This window comes from Bombus vancouverensis, chromosome 11 (assembly GCF_051014615.1).
Source record: "Bombus vancouverensis nearcticus chromosome 11, iyBomVanc1_principal, whole genome shotgun sequence".
Classification (NCBI taxonomy): Eukaryota; Metazoa; Arthropoda; class Insecta; order Hymenoptera; family Apidae; genus Bombus; species Bombus vancouverensis.
The window spans coordinates 10,268,944-10,293,743 of record NC_134921.1 but is presented as its reverse complement, the minus strand read 5'-3'; the positions used below and the strand labels follow the sequence as shown (position 1 = coordinate 10,293,743).

General features: G+C 43.3%; 3 protein-coding genes across 5 annotated transcripts in view; all 3 read left to right on the top strand.

The window, feature by feature from the left end:
- Positions 1-24,800, top strand: part of dtn (transmembrane protein 132C dtn) — an 80,743-nt gene that overhangs the window by 33,287 nt on the left and 22,656 nt on the right. For 2 of the 3 annotated variants that reach the window (XM_076622829.1, XM_076622830.1), the window contains exons 2-3: positions 1,245-1,487; positions 17,851-18,967. In XM_076622829.1, coding sequence (XP_076478944.1) covers positions 1,245-1,487; positions 17,851-18,967 — 1,360 coding nt within the window. The remainder of the gene's footprint in view (positions 1-1,244; positions 1,488-17,850; positions 18,968-24,800) is intronic. The other variant, XM_033330046.2, reaches the window with a different exon arrangement.
- On the top strand, positions 4,910-14,220 carry LOC117154786 (phospholipase A2-like). Its single transcript, XM_076622831.1, has 4 exons — positions 4,910-6,454; positions 6,898-7,057; positions 7,955-8,113; positions 9,017-14,220. Exons 1-4 carry the CDS (start codon positions 6,280-6,282, stop codon positions 9,093-9,095), a joined length of 573 nt encoding a protein of 190 aa, XP_076478946.1. The 5' UTR covers positions 4,910-6,279; the 3' UTR covers positions 9,096-14,220.
- On the top strand, positions 14,396-17,747 carry Pla2 (phospholipase A2). The gene is made up of 4 exons (XM_033330052.2): positions 14,396-15,086; positions 15,440-15,599; positions 16,500-16,658; positions 17,127-17,747. Exons 1-4 carry the CDS (start codon positions 14,942-14,944, stop codon positions 17,203-17,205), a joined length of 543 nt encoding a protein of 180 aa, XP_033185943.1. The 5' UTR covers positions 14,396-14,941; the 3' UTR covers positions 17,206-17,747.

The following is a 24,800-nucleotide window of genomic DNA, read 5'->3' as shown; positions in this document are numbered from 1 at the left end:
CAGGCTCCATCGAGGGTCATTAACAGCGTACAAATTTTTTTGTTCGATAGGAATTTATCGGGATTTTGTCAATTCGTTCGCCTAGAATCTAAATTTCCCAGATTTAATTGCGATCGGTTCGATTAACCAGCCAGACTGAGGAAAATCGATTAACTCGGTTAATCGAAACGATCGCTGTAAATTAATCCGCTCGGTGGAGACCGCTGGCCGTTTATTGGCCACCTCCAACGCCCACCTTTTCAGGATTTTTCTTTTTTAACGTTGATGCATTATAGACGACGTCCATGACCGGACGCGAATAGAATCCAGTTATGGGATTCCAGCCTTGAACTATCGGATTTCCCTATTTTCCTAGTTTCTTCTCTTAGGATTTTTTGCTCGCGTCGAACGACCAAAGTAATCTCGGCCTGACATAAAGCATCCACGTCCGTGACCCGAAACAATACTCGAAGGATTCCGGTCCGGCCGAGACATTGCTCGTGCTATTTTTACACAGGGTGTATAAATCTCAATCTTTATCTCAACAAAGACGTTTCCAGTAATGCTTATTTTGTTTCCAGAGAGAAAGAGAGAGAGAGAGAGAGAGAGAGACATGTTACGATGTCCGTTGGCTAACACGTTATAGCTTAATAAATTCGTCACGTACGAAACTACAACGCCTACCTAAATGAAAACACGTAGTTACGTTAAAAGAAAATAAAAGTGATCTTGAAATCTAGGCGTTCGCCTAGATAAGATTTCCGAGCTTCGTAAAATAAGCTGTCTCCTTCGAAGCATGTTCTACTTGTAACATATTTTCCAACGACCAATAGTTAACAAGCTAACCACGCGCAAATATAAAATAGATCTCGTGCAATCGCCTCTATATCGAGCTTCTTGCCTTACTTTCTCTCTGTTGTTTTAAATAAGCGTTAAGCAAACGGTTATTAACCGGCGGGAACGAAACGGCGTTGCAAGGTCGAAAGAAAATTTTCACCTTCGATCGTCGCGTTTATTTCTGAATTACTATCGTGTTTACACGCGATCCTTTAACGGCCTATGAACCCACGCCTTTTCTTCCGCTTGCGTAAAAGCGATCGATCTGTCGACGCCACAGTCGTTACAGTTTACAGTTTACGCTTTACGTTAACTCTGCGTGATCGAGTTACGGACATTGCCTATGACTTATCGTCAATAACGTAACGTCCCGAGCAATTGTCCGGTTGGTGATCATAGATCGTTAACCTTGTGGTATATTTTCTTAGGAAAGATTAGAGTACCCTCCCTTCAGCCATCCGTCGGGTATCACTCCTGGCTACCTGAAGACCCTCGTGAACGTGTTCGGTCACGTGGAGAACGTGTGCCTGAGAAGGATACTGTTAAGCTGGCAGGGCATCTCTTTACCCGAAACCACTCTTTTGCGATTGTTGCTGGTAGGCAAATTTTTGCCCGAGAAAGAGTGCGACTTTTACAAATTCCTGGCGATCGCTTGCGGATTCTTGGGCAAGGTAAGCCGTCTGGCCTGAAAATAGCACCTCCCTGCCAACATTCTCGTATGAAATACCTAAAATAGAGCGTGCCTATAAGCCCACCTCCTCCTCTAGCGTGTGATCTTTATTGCGTCCTAAGAATAGTATTTTTAGACCAGACTCGTTCATCGATTTAATAATCTCTTGGTACCAACGTACGTCTCGTGATTGATGAAGCAACAGCGGTTTTTATCGCGTGGGTGTATCGGTATAAGCTGGCATAAACACAGGCACTTTTTTAGCTCGGTCGGCGAGATCATAGTTTTTACCGCAAGGTCGTTTATTAGTCTAAAATAATTATATCTCTTGGATCCTCTCCGCAAGAAAATTCTGTGGTAGAAAACGCGTAACGGATAGAGATAGTTCGATCTTTCTTTCGAATTATACGAAACGTTGTCTTATTAATTTATCGGAACGATTTACAGCGTGCTTATGCTCCAGACAAAACGTTCGACTCGTTAATGAAATTTCTCTCCGCCGTGAAAGAGAACGTTTCTCCGGGCGTTTTGTATCAACGGTCTTTCGAAAATACATAAAATTGCTGCGGACGAGGCACGTTCCTCCGCCATGTATTTAACTCACCGGACCTTAATGCGAATCGATGAATCATCGTTACCGGCTGAATTAAATTAATCACTGGCCATTGTTGCCGGCTACCAATTCGCGCCGATTCACCTACATCCTTTGTGACTTACCCCCGCAGAATCTATTCGAAACGATGATATACGTGTGCGAATTGCTGACGGAGGAGCCAGAAGGCGGCTCGGCGATGATACCCGTGCGAACCTTCGTCCGCCTCTACGAGTATCTAGCGATGCTCGATTGCAGCGGCGAATGCCCCTATGTGATAATGGAAGATGACACGAAGGAGATTTCACCTCCCAGTGAACCGTCCACCCTTACCAGCACCTTCGACTCTAGACTGTATCTTGTGCCATCCGCAGTGGAAGAGGTAAAAAGCGAATTTACGAACGCGTTTACATCGCGGATGATATTCATCCAGCGTGAAAGAACGGAGAATTTATGCCGCAGATCGTAACGCTTATAACCTGCATTAAACATTTTTATAGCGCAAAGATCTTAGATAGTACGTTGATCTAAATTATTTCCATTAGCAACAATCGTCGTAAATAGCCGACGTTCCTTTCGCTTACGCGGCGATGATCATCGATGACGGAACTTTCTTTCTTCGGGTTACCAACGAGGTAAAATCAATTCGTCGATGCAAAATTCGTTTTTCGATCGATTACTCGAACACTGGTTTCGTTAGAAATTATGGCTGTTTACTCGTTACTGGACAAATCTAGACGTATCACTGTCGCTTCGCTATGAATCATCGTGCATTTGATTCATCAGAAGTGGAGATTTGCCCTACTTTATTCATTAGCCACTTTGGACATTCGCTTCGACTGGGATACAGACGAAAACAGTTCTCTATTCCTTGCGCTGTTCTTTAATCAGTCACTCGAAAACTAGGTTCGTCGGTAGCAATGGCCGTTTACTCGTTACCGGACGAGATTACACTTATCACTGTGTCTCTCCACTACGTATGAATCATTCATTCACTTGGACATTTTGTACGCTGGTCGCTTTACACGTTCGCTTTTGCATGAAATACGAGTATGGACGAAGACAATCTCTACGCCTTTTATCGTGGATGAAACATTCGCGCGTGAAACGTTGTAAAGCGTAAGTTCACGTTAATCCCATTTTTCATCGAATCGGAAGTTCGATTCGCTGGTCGATACGCGAGTGCATCGTTTAATAGAGAGGAAAAATGTAGCTACGTGTGCGTTGTGTGGCGCGATGTACAATTCGGTCGGAGATTATCTACTGTGGTTCCCTGTAGCTTATTCGGCGAGTGGCGAATCATTTTTCAGGGTATTCGGCATCGGTCGCGATTAATGGAACGGAAAAGGTTGCGAGAGCAAACGTGGCACTCGACGAGCTCGTCGAGTGCTTGCCCGGCAATCACCAAATATAATTTCGTTAATAACGCACCGATGCAAATGGAATCGCCGCGCAATCGAAACAGGACCAGAGAAATAATTACTCGATGCGTGGAACCGGGTGTTTCAGCGCCCTCGGTAAACGGCGAATCGCGGATGCGTAGCGCAAATTTACAGAACGTACTGATTGTAGCATATTTTAGCGGAAACGCTGCTTTTCCCTGCTGTGAGTCGAGTTAATTCAGTGAAAATCGATCGGATCCGAAGGCAGAGGGTACCGATACTCGGCCAATTAACGCTTTTGCCAGTCATTTTTCTCCGTTCTCTCTCGTTCTCCGACAAACATGCCACTTTTAATCGAACTCCCGTCAGGAAGAAGAATCCGGCAAGCTGGATGTTTGTCCGTTTACTCCCAGCGAAAGTCGATCTTCCGGGATCCTGCAAGTTTTGAAGGATTACAGCGGTGACGCACGACCTTCCGAAGTTGACGAAGCGCAGCAGGAAGTCGCCGTTGCGGCGCTAAAAGACCAGATCGACGTCGGATCGATGGTATCGGAGAAATTATCGGAGAAAGAGGTTCGTAAATAAGCGGAACGTATCGGATCGTATAAAAAATACGAGCTGCGGATAAAAGCGCTACTTGGTTTAATTATGTCGCGGTAACGAATGTCGAATCGCGTGGATTGGATAGCTGATTTTCTACCTCGGAGGAGCGTTGAAAAACCGTGTCCCTTTAATTTCGCTTCGGGAATGAGTTTACTGTTTGCCCGTCGTTCGTTAAACGTTACGATTTTTCTCTGCCAGCAGACCGAATGGTAATCTTGCAATCGTTTGCCGACCGTTCGGTGTTTGTTTGACGACTGAAAAAAACAATTAATCGTTGATGCGCGGCTGATTTCTCTGGCATTTTTAATACAACGTATCGAACGTTTCGTTTAGCGAGAAACGAAGAGCGAGAGTCGTGTTAACGTTGGTCGCGATTCGTCGCAACCTGCCGTTCCTGACAACCATTTCTTCGACACGGACTACAGCGTTTACGACAGAGACTCGTTCCTGCATTACGGAGAAGAGGATAGAGGGGAGACGACGGTGTCGTACGAGGAAATCGATGACTACGAACCCATCGGGCTCGAAAATATCCTTCACGGTATTTGCGAATGTCTGGAGCCTGTTCGTGAGACGGTACGCGCCCCGACGCCTCCGCCACCCGACCCTTTCGAGGGGTTTCTGGAAAGAATGAAACAGGAGGTAGACGAAGGCCGTCTCGAGATGCGTTTTCGAGTGGAGGGAATCGGTCCACCAGTCTCGACAAATCGCATTACAGCTGTGAGTCTGTGGCTGTCAGACTGTGCTCGTCGCCAGGAAGGGCTGGTTGGTCCGCGAAATATCAGACATTTTCTTTGCCCCGATCTCGAGGATTGCCAACACGATAACAACGTGGATTGAATGCGATCGATAGCTTGCACCGTGAGAAATATATCTGTCACACGATATATCCGTAGTTGAGTGGTCGCGATCAGCTAAAGAGAGTATGTACATTAATCCGATAACGTTGAAATTCTTGTCTGGGTTCGTGACATGTTATAGCGGACCGCGAAAGTAATTTGAACATTCAGCAGGGGACATTTTTTTATGAATACGTTACATGAAACTTTTTGAAATCTCATTCGCAACACGACGAGACAGTACTATCGTGATTATAATATTTGTAAAATTTACAACCGACACGGAGACGTGTATAGATGATGTTCGTTACAAACATATATTTGGTAAAAAAATTAGCTCCCATATAATAAATTTAATAAAAAGCCAGCATACAGCATAGTCTTCGAGATACGTTTATGGAAATGACCGTACTAATTATTGTTACTTACTAATGTGGTAATAATTGAACGTTCAACTATTTGGCGAAATGTATTCACTTAAAAAGTATCTTGTATCTTCTACACGCTCGTTACGAATTTTCAGATTCGTTTCAAATTTGATCAATGTAATCGTCATAGTCGTGCTTCGTTACAGCGTTAACGAAATATTTGAAACCATTTTGCGTGACCCGCGTAATATGTTCGCGTTAATTTGATATCGTTGAAACTTTTGTCTGCCGATGTGACACAGAAAGAGACACGTGTTGCTGGGACGTCTCCGCTCGTCCAGAAACGCGATACACGTACATGCCCCTGTTCACGTTCGTGATCCGCGATTCGAACTAACGAATAATTTACGTTGCAGAGATCATTAAAATATATAGACGGACGAATCGTGCGCGGCCACCTATAAAACATCAACGTGTTTCGACCGTTTGCGTTTTATTTCGCGCCACGCAGAGATAATAACCGTCACGAAACGCACGCAACACACGCTGTTTGACTTTTAACTCGGTGCATAAATTACGGCTGGTAACAGTCAAATTTATGCACGTTTCGGGCCATTTCAAATTCCTTTCGTGATTCGAAGTTTCGTCCAAATTCGTCGCATTACACGTTCGCTTCTGTAATTGGTTTTTCGGTGTTTTAAAAATTTTGTTGGCCGATTATCGCATGGCCCGGGCGTAATTTCTAAGAATGAAAACAATGAAACTGGACCATAAATGGAAAACACTTTCTCATATAAGCGTAAGAAACAGCCTGCTGTGCAATTGTATTCCGAACACTGTTGGAACTTCCGCTGGACAAAATTTGGAGAAAAAGCATTTCAAATATTACTTAAAAAAATTCTGATCGGAAGGAACCACTTTTCCTTCTGTTTCTCGGTATTTTCCCGAGTTTCTGGGCCTCCACCGTATTCTCCTTCGTTCGTTTTCTGGCTGTTGTTCCACGTGTACCATGCAGGTCCTTGGATTGTCATGCGTTTTCGCTCTCTGGCTCTCTTCCCACGTCTCTGTTCGCGCACTTCAGCCTATTATGTTCAGAAATCCCGATCCATTTTCTGCTACTGAAATTAAGGACGGACTGTCGGAGAGATGGTTCCCTTCTTACAATTATACTAGGATATTTCCAGGTAAAGGCAAATGTAAATTTTATATTTTCTATGTGCATCATGGATGCATTCACTCACAGTAAAAGATCGGTTTCGTCTAATACGAACATCAAAACTGACCAAGTTCAATTTATTCCAATAAATTGAACGAGTGTACATGTTAGAACAATATTTCAGGACACGCACGATTCTCATTTTCAATTTTTGAAGATTTTGTCAGTAAAAAGTATTAAAAGTTCCTATGCACAGGATGAGTGGGTAAAAACCAATGGCGAAAATAGTTCGTTATCTACCGACTTTGTCAAGAAATGATTACACTCTTTAACTTTTATCTCAATAAATTTCATCTCGAGCATATTTTGATACAGTCAATAGATAACGGGTTGTTTCTCTTTTTACCGACTCACCCTGTATAGTCTATTGGTTATGGACGTTCTCCATGTTATTATATTTCCTTCCCGCAGATACATTATGGTGCGGCATAGGTAATATAGCAAGTGGACCGAATCAGTTAGGACGTTTAAAATCAACAGATGCATGTTGCCGAACTCACGATATGTGTCCCGATGTAATTGAGGCTTATAAGAAGAAACACGGATTGACTAATCCCGCCTTTTATTCCAGGTTTTTCCTTAACGTTCTTCTTATTCTCCGCGCTTTTGCCGGAATTCTTTCTAGCGCGAAGCCCACGGCATCGGTGCCAAACCAAAGGGAAGTTTCTTTTCTAGCGCGCTCGTGTTTCGAGGCAGACGTTCGAAATTAATTCTTCTTCCTCGGGGCGACGTTGTTTCTCGTACGGGGTGCACGATTTTCCTACAGTGTCGCACGATTTTCCTACGGTATCGCACAGAGCGAGACTGTAACGTTGGCTTTCAAGCCTGACGCGGACAACATCCAAGCCGTTAAACGTTCTACTTTTATCATAGAACTACGCGAATGTTAACGAGCGCGGTAATGCCAGGTTCGCGTGAACGCCTACGCGGAATTTTCGTCCGGAATCGACCAAATGTCCAGTATCCAGTGAGAAATTGCGCACGATTAGACATAACGCTATGCGCGAATTGTAGGCGTGCCTAGCCGGTTGCTACCTCGTATGAATCATTCGCCGTGCATATCGAACGCTAGTCGAGTCAAGATGAGAAGCCGGAATTTGTATCTCGGTTACTTTTCCTTGCAAGCTGCTCCTTGAAACTCGGAAAATGAAACCCGTCATCGAGCAGTTGCGATCCCATGTAGAACTTTCATCTTGCAGACATACTATTCCATTTAAGTAAGTTTCTTACTTTTCTAACCGAACCGTGGGTGCCATAATACGTAGGATCATAAGGTTCCTACTACTATTTATTCGATAGATATGAAAATACATGAAAATTTTTAACGACTTTTAGAAATAGCTTATTCGCTATGAACTAGTTCGAGTTAAGTTTCGAATGTTCCTTCGACTGCAAGTGGTTAACTGTAAACGTTTCAATAAGCATCAGGAGACGAAGATAAAAGAAGATTTGGAAATTTGTTCAACAGGTTAAGTTGCGACTGCGACGAAAAGTTTCGTCAATGTCTTAAAAAATCGAAAGACGAAATAAGTGCCAAGTTAGTAGGATTCGCCTATTTCACCGTATTAAGAACGCAATGCTTCCGAGTGGATTATCCTATCGTGGACTGCATAGAAAGATCCTGGTTGTAAGTGTAATTACCGTTCGATACGGACTAATGATTTTTTTCTCGTGAATTTCAGCGAAAAAAGAACTTTTCATTCTCTTGCACGATAATTTATGAAATAGTAAAATCAATGGAACAGAGAGAGTTACAATTTATATATTATCGATCTCATGCTGAATTGTGCAATTGCAAATCGAATATAAGGGCAATCGAATAACTTATAGATTTCATTTTTAAAACTATTTTATCATCGATCTCGTTACTGTCACACGAGCATTTATTATACAGGGTGTTTGGTAACTGGTGGTACAAGCGGAAAGCGGATGATTCTACGCGAAAAAAGGAGTCGAAAATATAGAATAAAAATTTTTCGTTCGAGGCTTTGTTTTCGAGAAAATCGACTTTGAATGTCCGCTCGGTACGCGTGCGGTACGTTATAACGGATCTCACTGTAGATCGTTGTCTCGATGGAAAAATTAAAAAAAAATTAAAACAAAATTTTTATTCTATATTTTCGACTTCCTTTTTCGCGTACAATCACCCCCTTTCCGCTTGTATCGCCAGTTACCAACCACCCTGTAGATTAATATTAGATACATAGTATTAGTCCAATTGTGCAAGAGATTCTAGTTATGTAACGAGCACCTATGTACAAATTTAGAACAATATGAATGCTATACTGTCTAGTATACAGAATAATTTATACAGAAATGCTCAGAAATCGCCGCAAGAATACCCGATCGAGTATATTTCCTCGTACAGTCCAATGGACTGGATTATGAAATATACAAGAAACAAAGCACGCTCGTATCACGCAATCTCGCTGATCTGTCACAAATACAATACATATTCGTCTAGCAACGAAATAATCGCGCGGAAATACAAACTACAGTCACCTCAAAGAGAATCTTCTTACAATTACAGTTTGAAACGTTGTAAGAAGTACCGGTTCGATACGAAAGGCCAGAAGAAGTATCAGTGGTTCGATTTACTTGAATACTAATCTTAAGCATGATCCACAAACGACATCGAGTATCTTCAAAAAAAAGTCAATATTGTAGAACTCAACTTGTAACAAAGTTGCAAAATAGCAGCATAAGGATATAAATGTCACACTCTATCAAAATTACGATATGACGCAGATATTCACAGGCTAAATAAAACGTTGATACAACCTTCTAAATTCACAGGATAAATTTGTTCCTAATATCCCGTCAGATCGAGGATTTATTAAGACGATAGGAGAAATGCGCGGAAACTAATTTTGGCTCTTGACACATTCGCGTCCGTTGGTAACAACGTGTTGTCAAGTGTTAGTGTTCGATGATACCACGTTAGTATCGTACGGAAGTCGACCTTTTGCCTAAACTATACGAACTTGGAATTTTTCGCAAAAAAACGCCGGTTACTGATTGAAGTCATTAATAAATTTACGCGGGCGGCGAAGCGCTTATATAAGCAGAAAGTGGGTGCAGAAGTGCTGCGCATGGATTTTCACAAGACTGTTTGGCTATTTTGGATATTCATAAAAGTATTTTTAACAATATTATCGATGTTTGTTATCGATGTTTTATGATTATAGATGTTTTATTATCGAGCAATTCATATTCGCGCACGTTGAAGATATAAAGATGGATAATAAAAAATTACGAACACATTCGCTACTATCATCGATGGAAACAGATCGTATTTTGTTTCTTGCACTTATGTACAATATATTTAATAATACGATGTACTTTTTAGATCAGAGTACGAACATTTTGCTTAATATGACGCGGGAAACGAAAGTGCCAAAAAAACGAAAAAGAAAAAAAAAGGAAAAACGAGAGGCTGTAGTTTATGCACGAGATTAATCGAAAATAATGTGTTATATATTGTATGTGTATAACCAAAAGATAATAACCATCACGAACCGCACGTAACACACGTTGCTTTAACTTGTAGATAAATTTATGCACGTCTCGTGCCATTCCACATTCCTGTCGTGATTCGATCATTCATTTCAAATTTGTTCCATCGCATGTCCGCTTTCGTACTTACTTCTCGACGTTTACAAATTTTATTGGCAAATTATCGCATCCATCGAACGTAATTTTCACGATCAGCGGCGCTGAAACTGGGTCGTAAATGGGAAATATTTCCTTATATAAGCCTAAGCAATAGCCAAACGTGCACTTGTACTCTGTTCATCGTCGGAAGGAACAGCATTTAGCTCTGCTTTACGGCATTTTCCGAGTCTTTGGACCTTCATCTTCTTTATTTTCGCCTCTTTTTCCGCCTGCCGTTCAACGTGTACCGTGCGGATCCTGGAATTGTCGTGCGTTCTCGCTCTCTGGCTCTCCTTCCACTTCTCTCTTCGCACACATCAGCGTGTTATGTTCAAAGATTTGCTGACAATGAAATGATAAAAACATCGGAGAGGATAATATTCCTACGTACGAAGCAAATTTGGACTTTACGCCATGGAAGTGCATCGCGGAGTTTGCATGCACCGTGAAAGATCATTTTCGTCCAAGACGGTCAGCCAAACCGACGAATGAACAAAGCAAAGCCAGTAAAGTACATTTACATACATTTGATAAATTCGGTGGATCATCCTGACGTATTCGTGTTCGTTGGAACAACGTTCTGTCGGAACACGCATTCGCTGTAATCGTGTCCCGATAGAAGAAGAACAGCGTCACATGGCTACGATAGTTTTCATCATTTCCGACTCTTGGGAATTTCGTGAAGGAAGCTATTCGTTATTCGTGTTCTTATATTTCCTTCCGCCAGCAACATTATATCGCGGATACGGCAATAAATCAACCTAGAAAACGGGGATGTAAGGGATCTAATCGTGGCACTAAGCGCAGATTATATAATTCCACCGTTTGTACCAGCTTCTTCCCAACTTTGTTCTTCGTCCTCTACGCTTTTCTCAAACTTCTTTTTACCGCGATGCTCGCGGCATCGGTGCTGAATCAGAGAGACGTTTCTTTCCTTGCGCGAACGCATCTTCAGGCAACCGCTTTGAATTAGTTGTTCTTCCTCGGGATAGCGGAGCGATGGTTTTTCTCGCAAGGAATGCACGATTTTCCCGGAGTAGATGACAGAGGAAGACTGTAACGTCGCTTTGCATATCATACGCAACCGACGTCCGCGTCGTTCAACGATTCAACTTTTATCACAGAAGCAGGCGAATGTTAACGATCGCGGTAATACCGAGTTCGCGTGAACGCCCACGCGGAATTTTTGCCCGGAATCGACCGAATGTCCAGTATTGAATGAGAAATTAAGCGTTTAGGCGTAACGCTGCGCGCGATTTGTAGGCGTGCCTAGTCGGATGCCACCTCGCGTGAATCATTCGCTGTGAATGTCGTACTCTGGCAAAGTCAGAATCAGAAACTCTTTGTTGCCCGTTGAATTAGTACAGCGATCAGTTTCTTGCGAGATTCTTCCAGGGAAATGGGAAATCGTACTCTGTCTCGGGCAACCCTTTGCAATCTTACGCATAGAACTGCTATGGACGATCCATTTCATTTGTTTCCTTCTTTTCAATTTCAACGTACAAAGCGTTTCTTTAGGAATATGATACACAGCAGTACGAAATGTCTATTATTTATGCTGAAGATATCGAGATACATTAAAGTTTTAAACAACTTTTATTCGACTGTCAACTAATTGGAATTAAATTTTAAATGTCCCTTCGAATGCAAGTGGTTAATCGCGGACGTTTCAATAGCAACGCGGAACGATGGAGAGTTGATATAGAAAGATAAGTAAATGGAAAATAGGATTGGACATTTGTACAGCGGGTTAAGTTGCGACTGTGACGAAGAGTTTCGCCGTTGTCTTCGCAATTCGCGGGAAACAATTAGTGTCGAGCTAGCAGTAGAAACGTATTTCACTTTCGTGTTAACGAAATGCTTCCGACTGGATTATCCTATCGCGCTGTGTAAAACCAGATCCTTGATGCAAGTGTATCGTTCGATGCAGACGAACGATCTTTTCTCGTGTTCTCATAGACGGCACGAAAGGTTAGCGAATAGAGCGCAAAACATGAGAAAATAACTGTTTATTCTCTTCTACAATAATTTACCAAATAGTAAAATCAGTGAATTAAAACGTTACAATTTCTATGTCGCTGATTTATCCTTGGGAATTTTACAATTTCAAATAAAACATGGAAATAACTTATGAATTGTAGAATTAATTTCCAAAATTTCATTTGCCTTATCATCAAACTTGATAATCAACTTGTCACAGAAGAATTTATTACGCGTGACGATCTGTCGCGAGTATTCGTCTATCAAAGAAATAATCGCGCAGGAATTTCCACTCAAGTAATTTTAACGAGAACTCTCTTGCAATGATCTCTTGCAACTTTAGAGGGTAGCTTCTTACGATTACAGTTACTTCGAAAAAGTACCAGTGGTCCGATTCACCCGAATACGAATCATAAGGACGATATCGAGTATCTCGGAAAGGATCGGTATTTTACCTCAAACTTGTAATAAAGGCGCAAAACAGTTGCATAAAAATAAATGTCGCACCCTATCGGACGTACGACATGGCGGAAGCGTTGACGAGCGAGATAAACGAGTTTCTTTCGCGCGCGTAGCTCTCGTACGGAGGGGAAGAATGGTAAAAAAAAGAAGGAAATTACATGGAAACGGGAGAAGCACACGGCAACGAGCGAGTAGCGCAAAAGATAAGCGAGCAGAGTTGAATTGGTCTCGGCTTTCCGCGCGTTTTCCTCCATTTTACGCGAGAGGGTGTGCGGGCACCTGGCGCTTAGTGGAGGATTTCCCCGGAAATTTATGTCCGGATCGAGCGCAGCCGCGCCACGCCACGAGCCACGCCACGCCTCGCCCCGCCGATTTACAATTTCTCCCGCTTACCTGTGTGAACTTTCGAACGCGGATAAGTACGCGAACTTTGTTTCAGCGAAGGAAATATTCTCGAACTACGCTTTATCGAGACTGTCCCGTGTCTCTCGACCAGTCCGGCGAAACCAATTTTTTCGATTTATGGAAGAAACGGAGTGCTGCCTCGAGCGGCTCGATACTGTAATGCCATACTGGCTATACTATATTAGGCAAATGACGTGGTATCTGGGAAATCGTTGATATTTCTACACGACTTTCCACTCGAACTTTCATCTGGCAAATCTTTATCGGAGCATCTCGGCTCGGAACGACAGATTCCCTGGTGTAATAAGCTGGACAGCGTCGGTGCTTGCGAGACCGAATCGAACGATGTTTCGAGCTGCTGGACTCGCGGGCACAAAGTGCTTCACCGTGTTCGTTTCTATGTTAATTTAACGCAGCTTATAAATTCGCAGAATTACTCGCTTTTAATATAAACATGCCGCTATATCGAGGATTTATTAAGGCGCGAAGGAAAATGCGCGGATTTTATGAAACTAATTTAGCCTCTTAATATAAGCTGAACGTGTATGCAGAAGCGTTGCACATGGATTTTGACGAGACTGTTTGGCTACGTAGGTCGTACACGGGCGAATATCTGTTCGAAGTACGTTGAAATATTTGGAGCTCGGACGAAAAAACATGATAAATGTACATTTGAAGATCACGCCGGGGAATATACGAAATTAATTTTCATTCGCTACAAGATAAACGTGTATGGGGAAAATGTTGCACACGAAGTTTGATCGGACGTTTTATCGAGATTGCATAATAAAGAATATCTATTTGATGTAACTGATAAAGATCACGATAAATCTATATTCGAAGACTATGTAGGATAAATACGTATAGTTGACTTTCCATCTACTGTGTCGTTTGCTGGCTAAAGAGAAGTATTTTAACACGAAATGATCGAAGAAGAGAATAATCTGATAGATTCGAAGATACAAGACCTTTGAAAATTGGCGATAAATAAATGACGCTTTGTGAGAAACGAGTGATATTAATTTACTCGTTCAACTTGATTAATATTCGACTGTATAATTAATCGTATTAATATTTTTGAAATGTTCAAGAAAATGATCGAAACGCGTATTCTATCACAAAATAGACCTGCCGTGTGCAAACATACATTATGTTATAAAGTTTCCCAGAAAACCTACGATAAGATAAAGTATTTTGAAGAATATAATAAAAAATATCTATAGTTATTTTATTGACGAGTAACATACATTCGTGTACTTTAAAGATACAAATCGATAATAAAAAGTTAATATCGCATAAAATTACCAACACATTCGCCACCATAATGGATGCGAATGAATCGTATTTTGTTCTTTATACTTGCGCGCGATATATTAAATAATGCAATATACTTTTCGGATTAGATTACGAATATTCAGGAGCGAATGTGTTAAAAGATTAAAAAGTTGGAAAATCGTAGTTTAGACACGAGTTTTAATCGAAAATAATGACCTATATATTCTATACGTATAACGGAAAGATAATGACTATCACGAAACGCACGCAACATATGCTGTTTACCTTTTAACTTCGTGCATAAATTACGTCTGGTAGCAATTAAATTTATGCACGTTTCGGACCATTTGAAATTCCTGTCGTGATTCCAGCATTTGTCCAAATTCGATGCGTTACACGTTCGCTTCCGTACTCGCTTTCCGGCATTTTAAAATTTTGTTGGTCGATTATCGCGTCGCGTGGAAACATAATTTCCAGGATTAGAAGCAATGAAACTAGGTCGTAAATAGAGGGTGCGCCCTCATATAAGTCTAAGGAATAGGCAAATGCCCGCTTGTACCCTGACCACCATCGCAAGAAATCGCTCTTCGTGCTGCTCCTCGGCATTCTCTCGAGCCGATTTAGGTCTCCACCTTCTTGATCTTTGATTCTTTTCTGCGCCTGCTGTTCCACGCGTACCATGCGGACTCTGGAGTTGTCGGTTTTCACTGTCTGGCTTTGCCTGCACGTCTCTGTCCACGCATTTCAGCATATTACGGTCAGAGACGGCTATCCACTTGCTGACGGTGAAATGATAGAAGTATCGGACAGGATAATATTCCCAGGTAAAGGCAAATTTGGACTTTAAGGTTTGAACATGAGTTTTTCGTCTACGTTAAGGCATTTCATCGACAGTGAAACATCATTTTCGTCCAAGACCGAAACCGACGAACGAACGGAGTAAAGCCAGCGGCTACGTACTTTTAACGAATCGAATCGTCTGACGTATCATGTGACGGATCATTCTGACGTGCTCGTATTCGTTAGCAGAAAATCCCGCGAGAACGCGCATTCATTGTAACCATGTCCTGATAGATGAACGACGTCACATCGCTATTGTAGTTTTCCTTATTTTCAATTCTGCGGAATTTCGCGAAGAAAAATGTCCTATATATAAGCTTGTATTTCCTTCCACCAGGAACATTATGGTGCGGAAACGGTAACATAGCAAATGGAACGGACGAATTAGGGTCATGGAAGCAAACGGACGCATGCTGCCGAACTCACGATATGTGTCCCGATATAATCGAGGCTCACGGCTCTAAACACGGATTAACTAATTCCGCTGATTATACGAGGTTCTTTTTCCAACTTTCTTCTTATTCTTCGCGCTTTTCCCGCAGTTCTTTTTACCGCGAAGCCCGCGGCATCGGTGCTGAACCAGAGAGATGTTTCTTTTCTGGCGAGGTCGCGTCTTGAGGCGGCCGTTTTTAAATTAGTTGTTCCTCGAAGCGATGCCCTTTCTCGTGCACATTTTCCCCGGATAAAGTCTCGAATATCAGTTTTCCAACTAGAAGGCAACCAACGTTCGGGTCGATTCAACGTTTATCGTAAAACCAGCCGACAGTGTTAACGATCGCGGTAATATCGGATTCGAGTGAACGCCCACTCGGTATTTTTGTCCGGAATCGACCAAATGTCCAGCATTCAATGAGAAATTGCGCGCGATTAGGCGTAACGTTGCGCGCGACTTGTAGGCGTGCCGAGTCAGACTCTACGTCGCGTGAATCACTCGCTGTGAATATCGAACTCTAGTCGAGTCAGTAGCAGAAGTTGTTGCCCGTCGAATTCGTACAACGAACAATTGCTCGTGAGATACTGCTGGGAAAATGGGAAATTACACTCTTTTGCCATCTTACGTAGAGCTGCTATCGACGTTCAATTTTATTCGATTTTTTTCCAGCTTTAATATACAGGGTGTTTCTTATTTTTCTAGTCAAACCGTAGGAGCATAATACACAGGAGTATAAATTATCGGCTATTATTTATTCTAAAACTAGAAAAATACGCTTAAACTTTAAAGAACTCGTGAAGATAATTTGTGGTGTATGAACATGTTGAAACTAAATTTCAAATGTTGCTTCCACTACGAACGATTGATCGTACACGTTTCGAGAAACAAAGGGCAACGAGAGTGAAACGTTGATACGTTAGAACGATGAGAAAATGCAAGATCGGATTTGAAATTTCTTCAACAGGTTAAGCTGCGAGTGCGACGAAGCGTTCCGCCATTGTCTTCACAATTCTGGGGACACTGTTAGTGCGGCGCTTGTAGGAAGAACTTATTTCACCATCTTAAGAACGCAGTGCTTCCGATTGGATTATCCTATCGTGAAATGCAAAGTCAAATCCACCATGTAAGTGTAATCACTGGTCGACGCAAACGAATCATTTTTTCCCGTGAGTTATCTCAAAGGGCGGTCAAAGTTAGCGAACAAAGAGCAGAGCATGGAAAAATAACTTTTTATTCTCGTGCGCAATAATTCATCAAATGGTGGATGAAAAAAATATGCTAATGAAAAAGTTACAATTTCCACGTTATCGATTTGCTTTTTGGAATTTTACAATTTCAAATGAAACAGGGTAATGGAGCAACTTGTGATTCGTAGAATTAATTTCTAAAATTTCATTCGCTTCATCGTGAAACTTGATACTGAACTTGTCACAGAAGAATTTATTACGCGTGACACAGCCTCGCGGATCTGTCACGAGTATTCGTCTATGAAAGAAATAATCGCGCAGAGATTTCGACCCAAGTAATTTTAACGAAAACTCTCTTGCAATGATCTCTTCCAATTTTAAAGAGGATCTTCTTACAATTACAGCTTAAGACGTTGTAAGGAGTACGAGTTGGATACAAATGCTCCGATGAAGTACCAGTGGTTCGACGTACTTGAGTACTAAGGAAAATGCAACAGACCTTAAGAACGACATCGAATATCTTCGAAATTATTATATTGTAACGATATTTTACCTAAACTTGTAATAAAGTTGCAAATTGGCCGCATAAAAATAAATATCCTAGCCTATCAAACTTACGACATGGTGAAAAAGTTGAATTCCTTTTACGCGCGTAGCTCTCGTACGGAGGAAAAGGGTTGTAAAAAAGGAATGAAAATTACATCGAAACAGGGGAAGAACGACGAAGCGAGATGCGATATATTTAATAATAATGCGCTATATTTTCAAAGTTAAACCATGAATATTTCAATTCTGCGTATATGATCCCGGTAGCGAACCTATGAAAAAACGTAAGAATAAAAAGCAGAAGAACATAGTTTAGACACGAGTTTAATTAGAAATAGTGACCTGTATGTAGCTATATATATATCACTATATATTGAACCTTCCATACACGAAGTGCTTGGCAAAGTTTGCAAGTGCTCGATCGAGTGGTTGTCTTTCGATCTCTGATCCAATGTAGCTCTTCTCGCGACATATTTTCTCTCCGTCAAACGTTTATCCGCGGTCGTGTTAACCGCAAGCCTGTCTCCATTCCTAACCCTTATCCATTCGTCGTTACCAATTTAAATTATTGTTTGGTTTCAGACGTGGCTGCCTCGGTGGAGGTTCACTTCGAGAACAAGGATGGGGGATTTTTCTTGAAGCACATACCGAGGCAATACTATCCTGTCCGAGGGGATTCTATTTCGTCGATATCTCCATCGACGGGCACATTATCTAACGGGGTTCTGTCTCCACCGCCAGGCTCCGTACTCTCGAGAGACAAATTCACGGTGTTTCAGACGAGCGAGCCGGTGTCCGTTCGGGCGACCTATGGGCCATTTAGCACGAAACAGACCGTACCGGCTCGCTACATAGTTCCAGATCCGTTGGACGCGTTACCGGGCCCGGAAACGAGGCGAAACCTAACAGCGGCGACGATTCTGGACGCGCAGGAGTTAGGTGCGCGTCATCTGGACATGTCCGCTCATCTGGTTGGAAACAGCGTGCCTCGTGACTCGCCCGTGCTAAGAGTGCTCTTTCACGCCGGAAGCGAGGCAGGCGGAAGGCGTCAGTTGCTTCTCGCTCGACATCAAAGAGTCTGTGTGGTCCTGCACGCGAGCTTGGCCGCTCCATCGAGGAGCACTGCCAACAGGAACAACAACGGCAGACCCTATTCCTCTTCCTCGTCTTCTTCTTCTTCCTCCTCTTCCTCTTCCTCTTCCTCTTCCTCCTCGTACTCCTCTTCTTCCTCTTCCTCTAGTTCTTCGTCCGCTTCCGCGCTAACGGCAGCGTGCAGCCCCGATGGAGAGAACGGAGTCTGTTTGGCGCAGATCACCATACCAGCCGATTGGTGGGCACCGTTACCTCCTCCGGACGCTTCTGGCCGGGTCAAGGTCGCCAAGAGCCTGCCCAGGCTCGTGCAGGTAGCTTACTCCGTGCTCGAGCCACGAGCAGAGGAGGCTGGCTCGCCTGACAACGGGGCTGGCTTCTGCAGACCCAGAGTTCAGATTCAACCCGTCACGCCACTGGGTCAGGTACCTCTGGCTCCGAACCGGGCCGATTACAAGGAGCTCAAGGCCGACGATTCGCTGACACTCCTGGTGCCCCACGGGCCCCTTTATCCGAGGTCTCGGTTACACGTTCCAGCGTTCCTGCATCCGTCCAAGGTTACCGATCCGAGACAGGAAAGGCCACCGATCGTGATCGCTGTGTATCTCAGGTGAGAGATCGTTTCTTTGCTAGTCCTTGACACGAAGAGTCGTCGATTTGATCAGCACGCGGAAATTGCGCTTTCGATCGTTCGAGCAGTGTATTAGGTTGCCCGGAAAGTGTCTTTCTTTTACAGACGCATCCTTATACAAACACGAAGCCTAATTTGTGATCTTTATCTTGATAGAACAAAATGGATCATACGTAATTCGGAAAAATAATATAAAACGAAAAATGTTGTTCATCCATTATTTCCTTATAAAAAGAAAGAAACTTTTCGGACGACCTGACATTAGGTCGGACAAAGGGCGACCGGTTTTTGGTTGTGCAAATTATTAGCGTTAATTACGCAGATGATGAAAGAACGTAGTATACGTAGCAACGATTTGCCTACATTGTTTCGAGGAATATCCATCGAAATATTCTCGAACAATTTAACCGATTTGAACGTCGTGGAAAATGTCTAGTGAGTGCATATTCCCGCCTCACCACTGCATTATCCGATTTGAAGATAACAATTTTGAATATTTGGCAAAATAATGAGAACGCGAGGTTTCAGATAACTGAGCTGCGAATTGCTATTTATATGTGCAACACCTAAGCTTGGTCAGTGAATTTTATTATTACAACGTGATCGCGTCTCCCAAATTTACAGAAAAAAATGAAACGTATTGAAGCGGTTCTAATCCAATAGCGGGGGGTTGTACACGATGGGGAAGGTGGTGTTTCATTCGTTAACTTCGCTGAAATTGATGCTAAAAGTGGGCTGGCAAAATCTAAATTTGAAAAAAGCGACTTACGTTATAAATGGAACTTGATAGAAGGAAATAAAACACGTATAAAATAATGTGTAAAAAATATACATTTAACGCTCGAGAAAATTAGGAAAAATTTAACGAACAATACGACCGTGGAATACGGAACGCAGAACTGTATTATTCTGTGCCGCCAGAGTTTCCTCTATATCAGGTGGATTACCGCGAATCGCGATGAAACTGCATTACATCGTAAAGCGGTTAAAAATATTTTAAACGTTGAATCTCGCGGCGAGAGACGCGGTTACCCGTTCCATCGGGAAGTTAGTTACATAATAGCGAATTAGCGATAACGGCGGAGCTGTTCGAATTCGTTGCGTTTCTTTTGTACGTAATTACGAGCCGTTGGAAAAGTAATTACGAAAAAGACGAAGCACGTTTTCGCAACAGAGAAACTTGCCAGACGAAACGAGCAGCTCGAGATCGCGCGTACAGTTTTCGTTTCTTTTTTCGTTTCCTGCCCGTTTCAAGTTCAAGATAATCGCTGTTCGAACATACTTGCCAACTTCCATTCGATTTTTCCTTTTCCTCGCGTTGAAAATACACCGATGAGATACGGCGAAGATTCTGCGAACTCCTGAAATTTATTTTGCTCGCTCGTTCGTCCGTTTTTCGTCCACGCGAGCGGAACTGTCTTAATGCACCCCTTGGGGGAGAGTAGCGGGAGTGGCATGGAAAAAAGATCCGGAACGGAGAGGAGGAACAGGAATTTTCTAATTGGATGAATTGTCAAGCACCTCGCGTAAAGTTACAACTTTTCCATTGTTAGTAAACTCTCCAACAGTTTCCTGCTCCTTGTCACCGACGTTTCGTTCGTGCTCGCATAAGCGATTCGCGAGCTGCACCGCGGCAATCAGGCTCTTTCAACGATCCTATCGTGACCCCTTTTCTAACTCGACATCGTTGCTTGATAATTGCTATCGAAGCTGACTCGTTGAAAAAGCCTGGTTAGATTCATGGACCAGCCAGACCATGGACCTGATTCTATGAATACAAGAAACAGTCGCGCCTTCTGTTAAAGTAGATGGGAAAGGGGTTTCGTATTGTACACGCGAAACGATGCTTCTTAAGCCGGATTCGCGTGCATGTATGTTCAGGAAAGTGTAGATTTTCAAGAGCTCTGCTTTCGTGGAAATCCATCGCTTAGATCGAATCAATTTCCCGCAGGCAATTTTTTCATTTTCAATCTCTCTCTCTCTCTCTCTTTTTCTCTCTCTAAAAGGTTTCTAAAAGAAAACCCCGGGCGCATTAAAATGAAACGCGTTTCGACCGATATGCGAGAATAGAAATTAGATCGTATCGAGGAATAGTCTGGTGCGAAATTAGTTTCAGCAAGACGATTCGCGCTCTGGTTGGGATTAAGCATATCCCTTTAACGAGAAATCAAGAGCGCTATCTTCACTCGCTTAGAAATTCGATTACGGAAGGAGTTTGCACACGCGTCCTTATCTCGCGTGATAAAAGAATTTGCGCTCGTGTCCTCGAATCTTATCCGAAAAACGTCGATTTATTTTATGTACCGTGGCCTCGACACTTTCTCGAGGAATCCTGCTTTTATTTTCACGATATCGGCTTCCAACGTCAGCCAGGAATTTTATATAATCGGCGCCCGCTTGCGGCTACACGTTTACAGCTGTTGCGACCGCGATATTGGCCAAATCCCGTGGTTCTCTCGAAAATATCGTGTACGAGCAACGAAACCGTATCCAACCGGCCGTCTCTCGGTTTCGATCATAATTATCGGCCGAATTATCGGTGACACGTTGATGCTTAATCGAGCGAACGTTCCTCGCGATGTACCGGTTGCGCAATCGGCCGGGATGTCGCGTTGTTTCGTTACGGGATCGATCGCCAGCCGTACCAGTCATTGAATAAATTGTGGCCGTAGCCCGACACCGGTCGTTCGTCAACGCGATCCGGCAAGCTTCCCTCGCCTGTCGAGATCGTCCCGATACCAGCCGTTTTGCACGTCGCCGATTTGTATGTAAATGCCAGTCGATGGCCCCGCGGAAATAACTTGATTCGGACTTGTAATTGCATGGACGAAACGCTTGCTGTCATTCCGCGTACCGAACAGGGGGTTGGTTTCGCGTCGAGGGCAAACTGAGCTCACCACTGTTCCCTTTTTGCGTGGACGTTCCTTTTCAAAAGCCGGCCAATTCTCGCTCTCTCCCTACCGGCGACTAGCGCGTTTACCCTTCTCTCGTCAGGGACGACTAGCCTTTTTCTCTGGCGCGTGAATATCGCGACTAACCTGCCGCAACCTTTCGTAACCCTAATTTCCAGCCGACACGAGGTTAACTTAATTAAGTCGGAGGGTTCGTTTGCTTCGAATAATCGACCTCGACCAGGTGTAATTCGATTTGAAAAAAGACGAGCTGCTGTTCTCGTTCCCCTTGGCCAAGCTGAAAACTCTCTATCGATCTCCGCAGCGTTGATGTACGCTAGTACGAGAACGGGGCCGAAGCGGAAGACTTATCTACTCGGTCGGCAGGCACACAAATCGAATCTACCGCTTGTTTTGCATCGTCTATCGAATTAACGAGCGCTTTGTCCCTTGACCGGAATCGTAGCGCCGCTAGATTCTATTTTGTATCGGAGAGACGGTCTCTCGATAATTCACGCTCGCGATTGTCCACGTCGTGCACACCGGTCGCACGTATCGATTTCGCTGCGCCTCGAACGCTGCAAACGGTTGCGTTTTCCGCCGCGTATATCGAAACTATAAAGGTAACGTGGGAACATTAGAGCACCGTAGGAAAAATGATTCGTTCCAATTACAGTTCTGCTCGCGTGCTACAAAAAAGAAAAAAAAAAAGAAGGATATTACCTGACCCCAAAGCGGAGAACAACGACGTAGAACAAACGTTGAAAATGTAGCTGCGCATTTTCACCCGTCGGAGAAATAGCAAAACGAAAAACACGCGACCGCGTAAAATTCCCTTCGTTGCGTTTCGTCGAACTCGCAAAAATTCCCTATCTCTCGCGCCCTCGTTTCCACGGGGATAATGTTTTTGAATTTCTTTTTCTGCCTATGGGATACCTCGAGGTTGAGGATTTCAACAGAAAAACATACGTATCTACGCAAGATGTTCCGCATAAGTTACAGCGCTACCGATGTTGCGGCTACGTACGGAAACAAGTCAAAGGTATTCGATCAAATTTTGTCGTATCGCCACTGAACATCGAACGTAGCAACTGATAAAAATAACATTCCTTTGGAAAATAAGAATATCTATCGATGTTTCTCGCAGTCGCTGTAACCGCGAAGACGCGCGATCTGCCGATATCTTTCTATCTTCTATCTAATCAAAATCACGTAGAATGTATACGTTTAGCTGTAAAGTCAAATAAAAGCTCAGTTTTAGTTTCAAATCGTTAAACTTGCCCGTAAGAATCGAACAATGTGACTTATCAGATTTTGCTGCTGTAGCCTTCGGGCTAAGAAAAACTCACGGCGCCAATCGAGTTCTCGTTTCTCGCGCGGCGAACGAAGCCTCCGCAAACGAACCGCGAACAACGCGAGCAGCTATTCCATTGGTGGCGCGAAGGCGAATCGGTTGGGAAGAGAAGAGTGCATCGATATTTATCCGACGTGGCGTCGGATAGACGGCAGCTATCCTCGCGCATCGTAACTTCCCCGTAACACCGACCTCGTGACCCGGTCACGTAACTGGAGCGTGAATTCTCGGGAGCGAAGACTCGGCTAGAACGTAGCCAAGCCGGCGTCGCGACGCCAGGCAAATGTCCTTTCGAGTGGCCGCGAACGACCAGCTTTTTTCCCTTTCGTGACGGAGCTAGCGATCGAGTCGTCTCGACATTTGCCACGTTCGATATTGCCTTACCTTCCTCTTCTTTCTTCCTAACTTCGTTTACGGATACTCGCCTGTAAATGTTTAAACGCGTCGTTCCGTCGCCACACGAACTGCAAATTAACTTACTTATTCATTTACGAGTAATCCTTTTAGGTAGATGTAGGTATGCGAATAACGTAAAAAGATACGACGTACAGTATATTGGAATCCTCGTAACTCTAAGCGTTGTGGTGTATAAGTCGCTTTACGAGTCGAAATATTAAGACGCTCTGTGTCAAATTATTTGTCATGAATTTAGATGCGTTATTCTACCAGCGGAACTCGAGTTCGCAAGAAGTTCCAGGTCTGTAAGTGTATCATCTGCAACTTCGAGGTAATATGCAACTCGAGATATACGCGTATCTGTACAACGATATCGTTACAATGAAATATCGTATCACAAATAGCAACCGTCATGCTGCTGATACGCTCGAAGACCTATTAATGAATCTTGAACGCAGAGCCGCTTATACCGATAATGTGATTCATAAGAGAGGTTTGATAAAAAAAGAAACAATTGGCTTCTATAGATCGCAAGTATCTTCTACGAACGATAACGCAAAGCGTACGAGATTATAGTTATAAGATATTGTACAATTTTTTGTTCCTCGGCTCGTCGTATTACGTATGTCATATCACTGTACTCGATTAAAAAACACGCTAGTCGCGACAAAGATTCTCATCTCGATCCTTGTACTTGCACGAGAGAGAGAGAGAGAGTACGCTTTCCTTTGATGACCGTGGTCTCGTTTAATTACGACGCGGATTAATTATTTTTTACGAAGAGGATTAGGTGGAGGGGCACGAGATTCGCGTGTAACACGCCGCTCTTCTAATTAAAACGCATTAGTGGGCCGGCTCGCTGCCACTGCCATTAATCCGCATAAACCATTTTCGGGACGTTTTAATTACGCCCGCTGTCGACGCAGTGCGTAGATTTCTCGTTATCAACGTCTCGATATTGCGTCTCGTAACGCGCGAGCCAGTCTCCTCGGAGCCGATCGTTTAAAATTGCAATCTTGGCCAGCAAACTGCGACGCGACCACCGCCACGCCGGATGAACGATCTCCACATTTCTGCGGCTCGGCTGAACACGAGGGTCTTTCACGAGGCGCGTTATTGCCAGCAATCGTGAAACGCTACGCTATATCGCTTTCGAAAAGCACGCGAGAGA

What these genes read in the sequence shown, in the direction of transcription:
- LOC117154786 (XM_076622831.1), top strand. Translation starts at nt 6,280, where the DNA reads ATGCAGGTCCTTGGATTGTCATGCGTTTTCGCTCTCTGGCTCTCTTCC. An exon ending in TTATACTAGGATATTTCCAG is followed by an intron (nt 6,455 to 6,897) that starts GTAAAGGCAAAT and finishes TCCTTCCCGCAG; the next exon opens with ATACATTATGGTGCGGCATA. An exon ending in AATCCCGCCTTTTATTCCAG is followed by an intron (nt 7,058 to 7,954) that starts GTTTTTCCTTAA and finishes TTTGTTCAACAG; the next exon opens with GTTAAGTTGCGACTGCGACG.
- Pla2 (XM_033330052.2), top strand. Translation starts at nt 14,942, where the DNA reads ATGCGGACTCTGGAGTTGTCGGTTTTCACTGTCTGGCTTTGCCTGCAC. An exon ending in AATTCCGCTGATTATACGAG is followed by an intron (nt 15,600 to 16,499) that starts GTTCTTTTTCCA and finishes TTTCTTCAACAG; the next exon opens with GTTAAGCTGCGAGTGCGACG. An exon ending in TGCAAAGTCAAATCCACCAT is followed by an intron (nt 16,659 to 17,126) that starts GTAAGTGTAATC and finishes TTACAATTACAG; the next exon opens with CTTAAGACGTTGTAAGGAGT.